The 12,495-nt window shown below is 41.8% G+C and overlaps 1 protein-coding gene across 1 annotated transcript in view; it reads left to right on the top strand.

The window, feature by feature from the left end:
* ttc34 (tetratricopeptide repeat domain 34) overlaps nt 1-12,495 on the top strand; it is a 119,597-nt gene that overhangs the window by 18,299 nt on the left and 88,803 nt on the right. The window contains exon 3 of the mRNA XM_033048579.1: nt 11,150-11,342. Within this exon, the coding sequence (XP_032904470.1) occupies nt 11,150-11,342 (193 nt within the window). The remainder of the gene's footprint in view (nt 1-11,149; nt 11,343-12,495) is intronic.

Genomic DNA, 12,495 nt, shown 5'->3' with positions numbered 1-12,495 from the left:
TGTGGAACAAGAACTGTTCCATGTAGGTCAGAAAGCAAGTTGTGATTGAGACATAATTTGCATTGTTAGAAATTGGTTATGTGGATTAAAAAAAGACTGAAGAAGGGTTTTGACTCGAAACGTTGCCTATTTCCTTCGCTCCATAGATGCTGCCTCACCCGCTGAGTTTCTCCAGCATTTTTGTCTACCTTCGATTTTCTAGCATTTGCAGTTCCTTCTTAAACATTTGTAATTTTATCCCTGAGCAGTTTTTCTTTTTATTAATTCATTGTCCACTAGATGGCAGCAAATCTCTAATTTCTTCAGGCAGTCAGAAATATTTAGCACAGATTTGGTGGACATTGGTCTGGCATCTCAGATTCAGATTCAATTTTAATTGTCATTGTCAGTGTACAGTACAGAGACAACGAAATGCATTTAGCATCTCCCTGGAAGAGCGACATAGCAAATGATTTAAATAAATAATAATAAGTGATAATAAGTGTCCGGGGGGTGGGGGGGGGGGTGATTGGCAGTCACCGAGGTACGTTGTTGAGTAGTGTGACAGCCGCCGGGAAGAAGCTGTTCCTGGACCTGCTGGTTCGGCAACGGAGAGACCTGTAGCGCCTCCCGGATGGTAGGAGGGTAAACAGTCCATGGTTGGGGTGAGAGCAGTCCTTGGCGATGCTGAGCGCCCTCCGCAGACAACGCTTGCTTTGGACAGACTCAATGGAGGGGAGCGAGGAAACGGTGATGCGTTGGGCAATTTTCATCACCCTCTGCAATGCCTTCCGGTCGGAGACAGAGCAGTTGCCATACCATACTGTGATGCAGTTGGTAAGGATGCTCTCGATGGTGCAGCAGTAGAAGTTCACCAGGATCTGAGGAGACATGTACTTGAAGCCATGTTCTCTCCTCCCATGATTATATTTAGCTAAATGTGTATGGATTATTTTTGTTTGCCCTGTAAGTTCTGGAGTTTGTGTAGGAGCAGATCATTGAATGAAATGGCATGGGCATTTCATTGACAGTGAAACCTCTGTTAGATCTTTAAGAGCTGGCACACTTCACCCCAACTTTGCTGTTATAGTTGTAGTTAAAGTTTATTAGTTTGCCAAACATTTTGCTAAATGCTCTTGTCTGCCTGATGAAGATACTCCCTTTATTTTGGTTTGGAGCCAGTAATGGCAAAACAAATTTCCTTCAGGTTGTGTCCAATTTGTAGGATGCAGGATTTTGCTCTGTTTATTTTGGCAGTGGTTGCAATTTTAGCAAATGTTAATAAAGGAGCCTTGTCGTGTAACCAGTGGATTTTGTAAATGGTGCATACTACAGATGTGGTGCATTGGAGAAAGTATAGGTGGCTTGGTTAATTTTAGGGATGCTATTTCATTCTGGACGGTGTCACACTTCTTGAATGCGAGAGCAGCTTTCATTTTGTTTGGAATTCCGCAAAGTCCATTCACTCCAATCTCACCCACTCTGCACACTCGGCAACAATCCGAACATTGTGTCCCTGCTGAGAAGGGAGGTGCTGTTGTTTGCAACCATGGTGAGGCCAGTCGCCAGCTCTCGGACACCTCCTCATAGCCACCCATTGACCACGACCCCACAGACAAACACCAGGCCATCATCTCCCAGAATGTAACTGATCTCATCACCTCTGACCATCTACCCTCTTGGTTCTTGGTTTCTTGGTCTCCACAGCCTCCAACCTTGTTCCCTGCATTGCACTGCCTACATCTATCTCCTTCTCAAAATCCACAGTCAGGACTAGCCTGGCAGCCTCATTGTTTCTCCCTGCTCCTTCCCAGCGAACTCTTCTCCAAATACCTTGATTCCATCCTATTTCCTGCCCCCCCCCCCCCCTCCTGTTCAGTTTCCAATAGCTTCCGATCTACATCCGAGGTACCTTGCAACTCCTCAATAACTTTCAATTTTTAGGGCCCTGTTGCCTCGCCTTTACCATTGACATCCAGTCCCTTTACACCAGGAAGGTCTCAAGGCTCTCCGTTCTTCCTTGAACAGAGACCCTATCAATTTCCCTCTACTAACACGCTCCTCAACCTGGCAGAACTTGTCTTCACCCTCAAAAACGTCTCCTTTGCTGCCTTTCTTCAAGTTAAAGCTGCAGCCATGGGTACTCGCCTGCCTTTCTGTCGGTGACGTCGAACAGTCCTTGTTCCAAAGGTACGCTGGCTCTATCCGCCCAAATATTTCGCCTTTACCTCAATGACCATCGGGGCTGCCTCCTGCACCCATGCAACACGCTGATTTTATTAACTTTACCATTAACCTCTACCCTGCTCACTTGGACTATCTCTGACAACTGTCTCCCCTTTCTTGATATCTCTGTCTCCATCACATGACAGACTATCGACTGACCTCTAATACAAACCCACCAACCCCCACAGTTATCTGGACTACACCTCTTCCCATGCTTCCTTTTGCAAAGATGATATCTCCTACACTCAATATTTAAGTCTCTGCTACATCTCTGCTACATTAAAAATAGCGGAGTCAGGGGATATGGGGAGAAGGCAGGAACGGGGTACTGATTTGGGATGATCAGCCATGATCACATTGAATGGCGGTGCTGGCTCGAAGGGCCAAATGGCCTACTCCTTTTGGCCACCTGCACCTATTGTCTATCGTCTATCTGCTCCCATGACTTTCCATTCTATGACATCCAAGATGTCCCCTTTCTTTAGTTAAACTGCTGCCTTGAATGGATTCCTCTACCGCGTTTCCTGTGTCCTGTAGTTCTTCTCTTGTTCTCCCTCCCCATAGATAGAACAAGAGTAGACCTGTTTGATTGTTCTCCTGATTAAATTTAGCTTTATCTCGCTGTCACCTTCTCCCAGTTAAAATTAACTATTCTACATTTTCCTTGACCTCTGTCCCCTTTGATCTCTCGCTTTCATACCTTACTCTTCCATGTCTCTGTCTCCCTCTCCCGTGACTGAAGAAGGGTCTCAACCCAATACATCACCCTTTCCTTCTACTCAGATATGTTGCCTGTCCCACTGAGTTACTCCAGCATTTTGCACCTAAAGAGTTGTTCCTCTGGTTCTCGCCTTTCGTCCCACCAGCCTCCGTATTGAACATATATAATTCTCTTGACATTTCCACCACCTCCAAAGTGATCCCACCACCAGTCGCATCTTCCCATTGCCACCCATTTCCACCGAGACTGCTCCCTCCTCAACTCCTTGATTCACTAATCTCTCCCCACCCAAACCGTCTCCTTGGGTACTTCCCCAACAACTACAGGAGCTGTAATACCTGTCCTTATAGCCCCACGCAAGTATCCATCCAGGGACCTTGGCAATCCTTCCAGTTGAGACAGAGATTCACCTGTACATCCTCTAACCTCTTGTGCTGTATTCAGTGATCCCGATGTGGCCTCCTTTACATCGGTGAGGTCAAGGGATAGGTATGAGGAGGTGTCGGCGACTGTTTCACAGAACACTTGCACTCGATATGCCTAGGCTGATAGGATCTTCTGGTTGCTAACCATTTTAACCATTGCCATTCCTACTTCTATGTCCTGGGTGTCCTCCATTGCCAGAATAAGGCTACACACAAACTAGAGGAACAAAAGCCTTGCATTCAGCTTGGATAGCTTACAACCCAACGGTTTGAACATAGAACATAGAATAATACAGCACAAGAACACAATGTTTGAGTTAATTGAGTTCAGGGCCATAATATTTATGTCAAATATTTCTGCCAAATTCAACTGACCTCATTTATCAGTATAGGATCCACATCCCTCTATTAATTGCACTTCCTCGTGCATTTACAAAATCCTCTTAAATGCCACTATTGTATCTGCCTTGACCACTTGTGGTGTAAAAAAAAAACTTGCCCCACACATCTCCATTAAACTTTACCTCTCCCACCTTATTGCTATGCCCTCTAGTGTAGGACATTTCTATCCTGGGGGAAAAGGGTTCTGACTGTCTACCCTATCGATGCCTCATAATTTTATGTACTTCTATCCAGTCTCCCCTCAACCACTGACATTTCCAGAAAAAACAATCCAAGTCCACCCAACTTCTCCCTGAAAATCTCCAAACCAGGCATACAGGACTCCAAATGCAGCCAAACCTAAGTCCTTTAGAGCTGCAACAACACATTAACATCTCCAATTATTGATGATAGCAAACTACACCCCCCACCACCAAGATCCTGTCTTTGCCCTCAGCCCCACCTGGACTTCTTCCCATTTCTCCTCGCCCCCTCCCCTTCCAGCTACATTTATTCCTTTGGCTTCATAATTCGTAATTCTTTTACGCCTGATTCACACATTTTGTCTTTTCATCTCAGCCTTTGTTCAATCATCTATGCCTTTGAGGGGGCATAAAACCCATGCCTATATCCATCTATCACACCAGACATGGTACTGCCTCTCCTCTCTTCCAGCCTTCATTCCCCTCCCACCCCAATTGATCTGAAAAAGGATCCCGACCCAAAACATCACCTATCCGTGTTCTCCAGAGATGCTGCCTGTGCTGCAGCACAGTGTTTTTCTTTGGCTGGGAGTGATGTTGGCATGTAGTGCTTAAGCAGTCTCTGGGTGGCCAGTTTTGTTTTCCTCGTTGTGATTTAACACAGCAGTTTTGATAAGACTGCATGGTTTGCTAAGTTATTTTTAAGACTGTTACATGTCAGCCATTTTACTACAGGCCTGGAAATTCACAAAGACTAGACTGGCTAATGGTGTATTATTTTATTTTCTGAGGGATAATAGTGAAAAGATGTTTTTATAACCGTCCTGGTAGATTTATGTGGCTTTCTGTTCCAGACTATTTAAATAATTGGATTTAGATTACCCAGGTACGTTTCAAACTTTTAAGTATCTGATATAAACCTACAAGGGTTCATCCAGAATGCTGCACAATGTATTGGCATCCTGTTCTTCTGTCCTCCTTGTACTGAGTCAGTACTCTATCAAACTATAACTTTAATCTGCTGCATTAAATTACACTGCCATTTCACTGCTATTTAATTAGCAGCAATCCTTTAAAGATTAGCCTGTCCTTCATGGAAAATATTGTGTGCTTTTATGTAGTTTTCCTGCCAATTCTCAGTGGTTTGTCATAGTTATAGAATCACACAGCAGAGAAGCATCACATTTCTAATGATAGAGGTTCACCGACAACTGGCAATTAGCTTTATTGGAAAGGCAAATTAAAAGCACACACAACTTGCATTGTATACTGCTTGTCAAGAAATGAGGTGATCGTTTCAATCAGACTGATTCTGATTCCAGGATCCAAAGTGGTGTTCGTAGGCTTTCGTTTCATTCCCCTTTTCCGTAAGGTGCTAAATCCGATTTCCAAGACCCATTTTTATGTTGTTCCTCTGTTCTCCTCCAATATAGTACTACAACCTTGATATTCCAGTCCAGATCCGTCTATTTCTATTTTGTCTATCTTCGTCCAATTACAGTGCCCTCCATAATGTTTGGGACAAAGACCCATTATTTATTTATTTGCCTCTGTACTCCACAATTTGAGATTTGTAATAGAAAAAATCACATGTGGTTAAAGTGCATAGTCAGATTTTATTAAAGGCCATTTTTTTGCATTTTGGTTTCACCATGTAGAAATTACAGCTGTGTTTATACATGGTCCCCCCCATTTCAGGACACCATAATGTTTGGGACACATGGCTTCACAGGTGTTTATAATTGCTCAAGTGTGTTTAATTGCCTCCGCAATGCAGGTATAAGAGAGCTCTCAGCACCCAGTCTTTCCTCCCGTCTTTCCATCACCTTTGGAAACTTTTATTGCTGTTTATCAACATATGGACCAGTTGTACCAATGAAAGTCAAAGAAGCCCATTATGAGACTGAGAAACCTGTAAGAGACATCAGCTAAACCTTAGGCTTACCATAATCAACTGTTTGGAACATCATTAAGAAGAAAGAGAGCACTTGTGAGCTTACCAATCGCAATGGGACTGGCAGGCCGAATAATTCTCTATAATAATGAAAAATCCCCAAACACCTGTCCGACAGATCAGAAACACTCTTCAGGAGTCAGGTGTGGATTTGTCAATGACCACTGTCTGCAGAAAACTTCATGAACAGAAATACAGAGGCTACACTGCAAGATACAAACCACTGGTTAGGTGCAAAAATAGGATGGCCAGGTTACAGTTTGCCAAGAAGTACTTATAAGAGCAACCACAGTTCTGGGAAAAGATCTTGTGGGCAAATGAGATGAAGATTAACTTATAACAGAGTGATGGCAAGAGCAAAGTATGGAGGAGAGAAGGAACTGTCCACGATCCAAAGCATACCACCTAATCTGTGAAACACGGTGGTGGGGGTTTTATGGCCTGGGCATGTATGGCTGCTGAAGGTACGAGCTCACTTATCTTCATTGATGATCCAACTGCTGATGGTAGTAGCATAAAGAATTCTGAAGTGTATAGACACATCCTATCTGCTCAAGTTCAAACAAATGCCTCAAAACACATTGGCCGGTGGTTCATTCTACAGAAAGACAATGATCCCAAACAACTGCTAAAGCAACAAAGGAGTTTTTCAAAGCTAAAAAATTGTCAATTCTTGAGTGGCCAAGTCAATCACCGATCTGAACCCAATTGAGCATGCCTTTTATATGCTGAGGAGAAATCTGAAGGGGACTAGCCCGCAAAACAAGCACAAGCTAAAGATGGTTGCAATACAGGCCTGGCAGAGCATCACCAGAGAAGACACCCAGCAACTGGTGATGTCCATGAATCGCAGACTTCAAGCAGTCATTGCATGCAAAGGATATGCAACAAAATACTAAACATGACTACTTTCATTTACATGACATTGCTGTGTCCCAAACATTATGGTAGCAATGTTACAAAATTTTGAGATTTAAAAAATCAAGTCTGTAATTTATCCCATCAGATAAAGCATAAAAATAAGTTTAATTTGACACCTAATTCACTTTCATATCTCATGTATTTAAAAAGTTATGGCCATTTTCATACTCGGAAATTAGCATCTTGTTCCCTATTGATTTTCTATGGACATAACAAAAAAGCTGTGATCGTGGACAGTCAAAAGCCCATAACTTTCTTAAAAATTAAGAGAACTGAATGAAATTTTCAGTTATCATAGATTGAACCATTCTGAAACAAATATAAAATAATCTTACTTGGATGACCTGAAATTAAAGCATATAATTAGTTAGTTACCCAAGTGTAGCTAATTTCAAACTTCAATTACTAGATCTAAACATCTATCCATTTCTTAATAAATGATTAACATTTTTAAATAGCCTATGTGTGCAAATAATATTCATAAATAATTCACAATAAAACATGATTTTTAAATCTCATTTACATTAATTTATAGGCCAAATGGAAGGAATTTAGTGTTCAATTGCAGTAAATTAAAGTCCATTTTAAATCAGCTTTCTAGTGGGATCTTGTGAACGCGCTGGTTTAGAACGTTCACATTGCGCTAGATTTGTGCCCTCAAATGCCCAGAAAAATACTGCGGGATATAATGGGGCCAAAATGAGCTACTCGCAATATTAAACTTTGTATAAAGGGATCTTAAGAAGCCCTTTTTAATGTAAAAATAAGCTACATACCTTCTGTGGTTTGCTCTATGAGACCCCGACGGCTGTTGGTGGTCGCGGGTTTAGAGATTGATTTTTAAACTACTATAACTATTATCCAAGGCCTTTAAAACTAATAATAGCTTTTGCGACGGGGTCTTCCAGCGATTTTTCGTTAATAATTAACTAGGCTGAACATCTTCGATTTGAACAGCCTAGAGAAAATCGCGTTTTAAACCAGCCCCCCTCTAAACGGCGCCAAAATCGCGCACACCCGCAGCGACAGATTTTCAGCGACGCTTCAGGTAGGCTTTGCAACATACCTAATTATGGTGCCCTGAAATGGGGGGACTCTGTATAAACACTGCTGTCATTTCTACACTGAGAAACCAAAATGTATAAAAATGGCCTACATTAAAATTTGGCAATGTGCATTTCAACCATTAATATTTTCCATTACAAATCTCAAATTGTGAAGTACAGAGGCAAATAAATAAATGATGGGTCCTTGTCCCAAATATTATGGAGGGCACTGTATATCTGGACGATGGGTTGCTACACCACCATCTCCATTTTCCGTATCGCGGCAGCAGCGACCCGGCCTCGAAGCTGGGGCAGCGGCAGCGGCGACCCGGCCTCGGAGCTGGGGCAGAGTTCCGGCGGCAGCGGCCACCCGACCCGACCGCGGGCCCAGTGGACGACATCGTCGGGACCTCGCAGGTTACAGGTTGGTGACCTGTTCTCCGGAGCTCCCGCAACAACAGCTGCGTCCGCTGGACTGGAGGGTGGCAGCTTCAGCAGCTTCGACCACCCCGGGACGCGGAGTTGAACCGGCCCGTTCGCGGAGCTTGGATTCCGCCGCGGGACTGACATTACTTACCATCGCCCGGCGGGGTCACAACATCTGAAGCCTGGATCCCCTCAGCGCAGAGGGAGAATAAGAAGGGATGAGACAAAGACTTTTGCCTTCCATCACAGTGAGGAGGTGCCTGGTGAACTCACTGTGGTGGATGTTAATTTGTGTTTATTGTGTGCTTTTGTCATTTTTACTATATGTAGGACTGCAAGGCAACAAAATTTCGTTCAGACCGCAAGGTTTGAATGACAATAAAGGCCTCTTTACTTTTACTTTACTTTACCGATTGTGTAGCATCTTATTTATTGTTTCTGAGCCAATGAAGCACAGAGGAATATGGACACAAAATGCTGGAATAACTCAGGCAGGCAGCCTCTTTGGAGAGGGAATGGGTGACGGTTTGTGTCGAGACCCTTCTTCAGACCCGAAACGTCACCCATTTCTCTCCAGAGACGCTGCCTGTTCCGCAAAGTTACTCCGTCATGCATTTTGTCTCTCTTCGGTGTAAACCAGTATCTGAAGTTGCTTCCTACACAGAGGAACGGAAATGATTGCTTCAGACAATATCTCCACAATGGTCTTGTGACCAGGTCTCAGCATCTCCATTTTCCATATCACTGATTTCATGTTGTTGCCTTGTTTATCTCTTATCGTAACCAGCTCCGCTGCTTGCTGTTGAGACCTTGCAGCCATGGAATAAGTTTTCAGAGAAGGTCTAATGATTCATATCTCCCTCCAAACACATGGCTGCCGTCATGATGTTTTCAGTTTATTACCGCTTTGAGACTGAGCGCCAGCAAAGCCAGGCAACTCCCCAGTGAGAATAATGAGAATGAAAGCATGTTGCTTTGCCTCTTTCCCTGTATAAAATTAGGTCCAGCTTCAGTCCGTAATTACACTGCAGAATAGAAATGAGTGCTATCGATGGCGTCTCAAAACGTTTGTTTCATAATCATTACTGGAAGATTTGCTCTTTCAATTGTTGTCAATCTCGTATTTTACCGTCCTTGGGAAACTTTATGGGCCATTAACTGTCCTTTTATGTGGCAAATATTTGTTCAAACTGAAAATGTTGTCCATTCTCTTGTTTCGGGATACATATATTAACCCCTTTGACAACCTCACTGCAGCATCTTTCAAGTGCTTATCTATAATAATCCCATATTCCTGAACTCGGCAAGTCGCCTTTTATGTCATGTTTCTTCCAAGTGTTTGTCTCAATATTTGTTAAATGTTGAGTGAGTACCTGCCTCCACCATCACTTTCTGCCTATTCCAGAATTCAGTCACCCTCTCGGTGAAAAGATTCTTCCTCAAATCTCTTCATATTTTTGTATACTTTACTCTCTCTAAAACTTCAAATCAACGCACATCAACCTGTATTTTCCTAAAATGTGCTGTTCACTCATGTCACATGACACTGAAAGGTTGGTAATGTTTTGTGAATGTGAACACTTAGTATGGTTTATGGTGTTGTATTCCATTAGCACAAAAAGCATTCTGATCACAAAACCTGTTTGAGTTCTTGCCAAAACAGAGTTGTTGAGATTTTGATCAGATATTTTAACATAAAAGGTTTTGTACACGTGACAATCATAAACTCGACTGCTCACTATTTGTCCAGCCCTAGTGATATTTTTCTTGTAAAATGCCTAATGAAGTTTTGCTTCTCAGAATAAATGTTGGACTACAAATTGTGCATTGAATGTCTCAAGTATCCATAGTTTGCACACCAAATCAGATATGACACTAGAAAAGATGAATAAGGTTCCCATTAATCTGTACGAATTAAACAATTCAATCCAAACCTTTAGTATTAATTTCTGCACCATTGAGTTTTTTCCCACATTAAACCAATGCCTTGCTACAAAAGCTTCCCCATTCTAACTGAAAACGAAAACGTATTTGCTCCCTGCAATGGCCTAATACATTTTTATCCAATCACTTTTCAAACAATGCCGTGGTTTGTCTGTATTTGTAACTTTGGTCTTAAATTGGCAATAAATTAACCTTTTTAACATCATAAGTCCTTTTTAATGAAAAATAAATGGGATTTCAGGATTAGACTTTTTCAATTGATAATATTCCTGTCCAAGGGCAACATGTGCATTAAGTCTCCAGTTTAGTGCATATTTTACAAATTTTGTATTTAGTCTGTATCAAAGAACATCACCAGATAAATGCGCAGTGAGGAATTGGATAGGCATCTTAGTACAAAGTGAGAAGTGTAAAACGAACCTTGCTCAGTGGAACAATCTGTTTTCACAGCATTTGTTATGTCACCCATGAACTTTTAAAAAGAAATCTATCCTATTAGCTCATTGGGATGGGATTTGAGTTCTTAAATGGAGATTGTAAATACCTTTAAGTCTTATTTGCATAACCGCATGAATGTTTTCGGGCAGAGAAATTACATGGCAAGGACAAAGAGTGTTTTGTGTTTCACCAATTTAATAAAGTTGGGGTAGCCAAAAGTGCTGGAGAAACTCAGCGGGTGCAGCAGCATCTATGGAGCGAAGGAAATAGGCAATGTTTTGGGCTGAAACCCTTCTTCAGTTGGGGTAGTATCGTAAAGAAAGATTTGATAGTGAGGTATAAGGAAAATGGGACAAAATAATTCTTGACTGGCCAGATAGTTTATAGTGATCGTTTCAGATCCTAAAAAGATGATATTTTGTTGAGAAAGGATGGATGAATTCGTCTCTACACATTCCTTGAGATTTTTTTGATTTTTTTTGTAGTTAATAAAGAAAATTCTTAAGATTGGGGATACCTCCTGTCTTCTGCCTATAATGGACATCTTTAAAGAAGAAGATCGAGACCTACTACAGCAACATTGTCATTCCAGTGCCATGTCAATCCTACAAAATAAGGAAGGTGACACCTATGTAAAAGAAGCAGTGGCATATCTTTCTTTAGCTATCATAACATCAGGTTAGTGGCAATTGTATGATTTTTCTTAAATTAAATTTCTAGTAGTAACCAAACCTCAATCCAAGTATGACTACAGTTGGGGTTAGTGTATAATGAGAGGGACAAAAATTCATTAATCCAGAATTTTAAGAAGAGTGCAAAATTAAGGATTTAGCATGCAGGTAGTTCAACCTGTCCAATAACTGTTGGAACCTTTGTGAGAATTTTATCCATTAGCCTACTTGGAAGTATGGTATTTGTGCTTTTTCACTTTGGTCACTATATTGGTGCAATAATCCATATTGGAAACATTAGCATTGATGTGGTAATTCACCCCCTTAATTAACCATAATTCAGTTAGTTGAAGAATGAATTGTCTATAGCTAACCAAGAACTATTGATTGTAGTTTTAATCTCCACTGCTTTGGAATTCTTCACTTTTATCACCCTTGTTGTGAAAAGTAGGCTTCCTCATTCCCCTTGTGAATGAGTTAGCTTCAGTGTGAAGAAATGTACTGTAGTTCTCTTTTTCTCTTGCCGCGTGGAATTTGAAGTTCCTTCAGAGAAATAAAAATGCGTGCAAGCCGCTGGAAGCAATTTCAAGAGCACGATTTATTGAAATAACTACTTGGAGTTTCTATAGTATTTAAAAAATTAAGCCTATGCAAAATTGTAGGTGGTTATGCATGCAACCAAATATGTAGCTGCCTCATTACCATTTGACACTCCCACCTTAGGTAGTATAACTGTAGTATCTGCATGCACCCTCCCTCTCTTGGTTCCAGTACGTGTGTAGACCAGTTGTGGTCAGTGCTGGGACGTGTGGATGCAGTGTCTTAATAAAGACTTAGTAAAGGATTCAAGACCACGTCAAAATGAATCTACATGGTGTCAGAACCGTTTAATCTGCGCCTCTCGTATATCGGGTTTTATTTTGCTTTTTGAGTGTGTGTGTAGTGATGGCTTCGTCTTGTCGCAAGCCTTCCCCGTTAGTCTTTGACGCCGACATCGCGGAGCGATGGGACACGTTCGTCATGGACTACAACCATTATGTGAATATTGCACACCGTAATGACCCTGCTGCTGTCAAAGCATCGCTGCTATTGAACCTTGCTGGACCTGATGCCATGAGGCGGGCTAAGTCATTTGTGTACAGTCCAGCGGTCCTTGGCGA

This window comes from Amblyraja radiata, chromosome 31 (genome assembly GCF_010909765.2).
Source record: "Amblyraja radiata isolate CabotCenter1 chromosome 31, sAmbRad1.1.pri, whole genome shotgun sequence".
Lineage (NCBI taxonomy): Eukaryota > Metazoa > Chordata > Chondrichthyes > Rajiformes > Rajidae > Amblyraja > Amblyraja radiata.
This window is presented reverse-complemented; position numbering and strand designations above follow the sequence as displayed.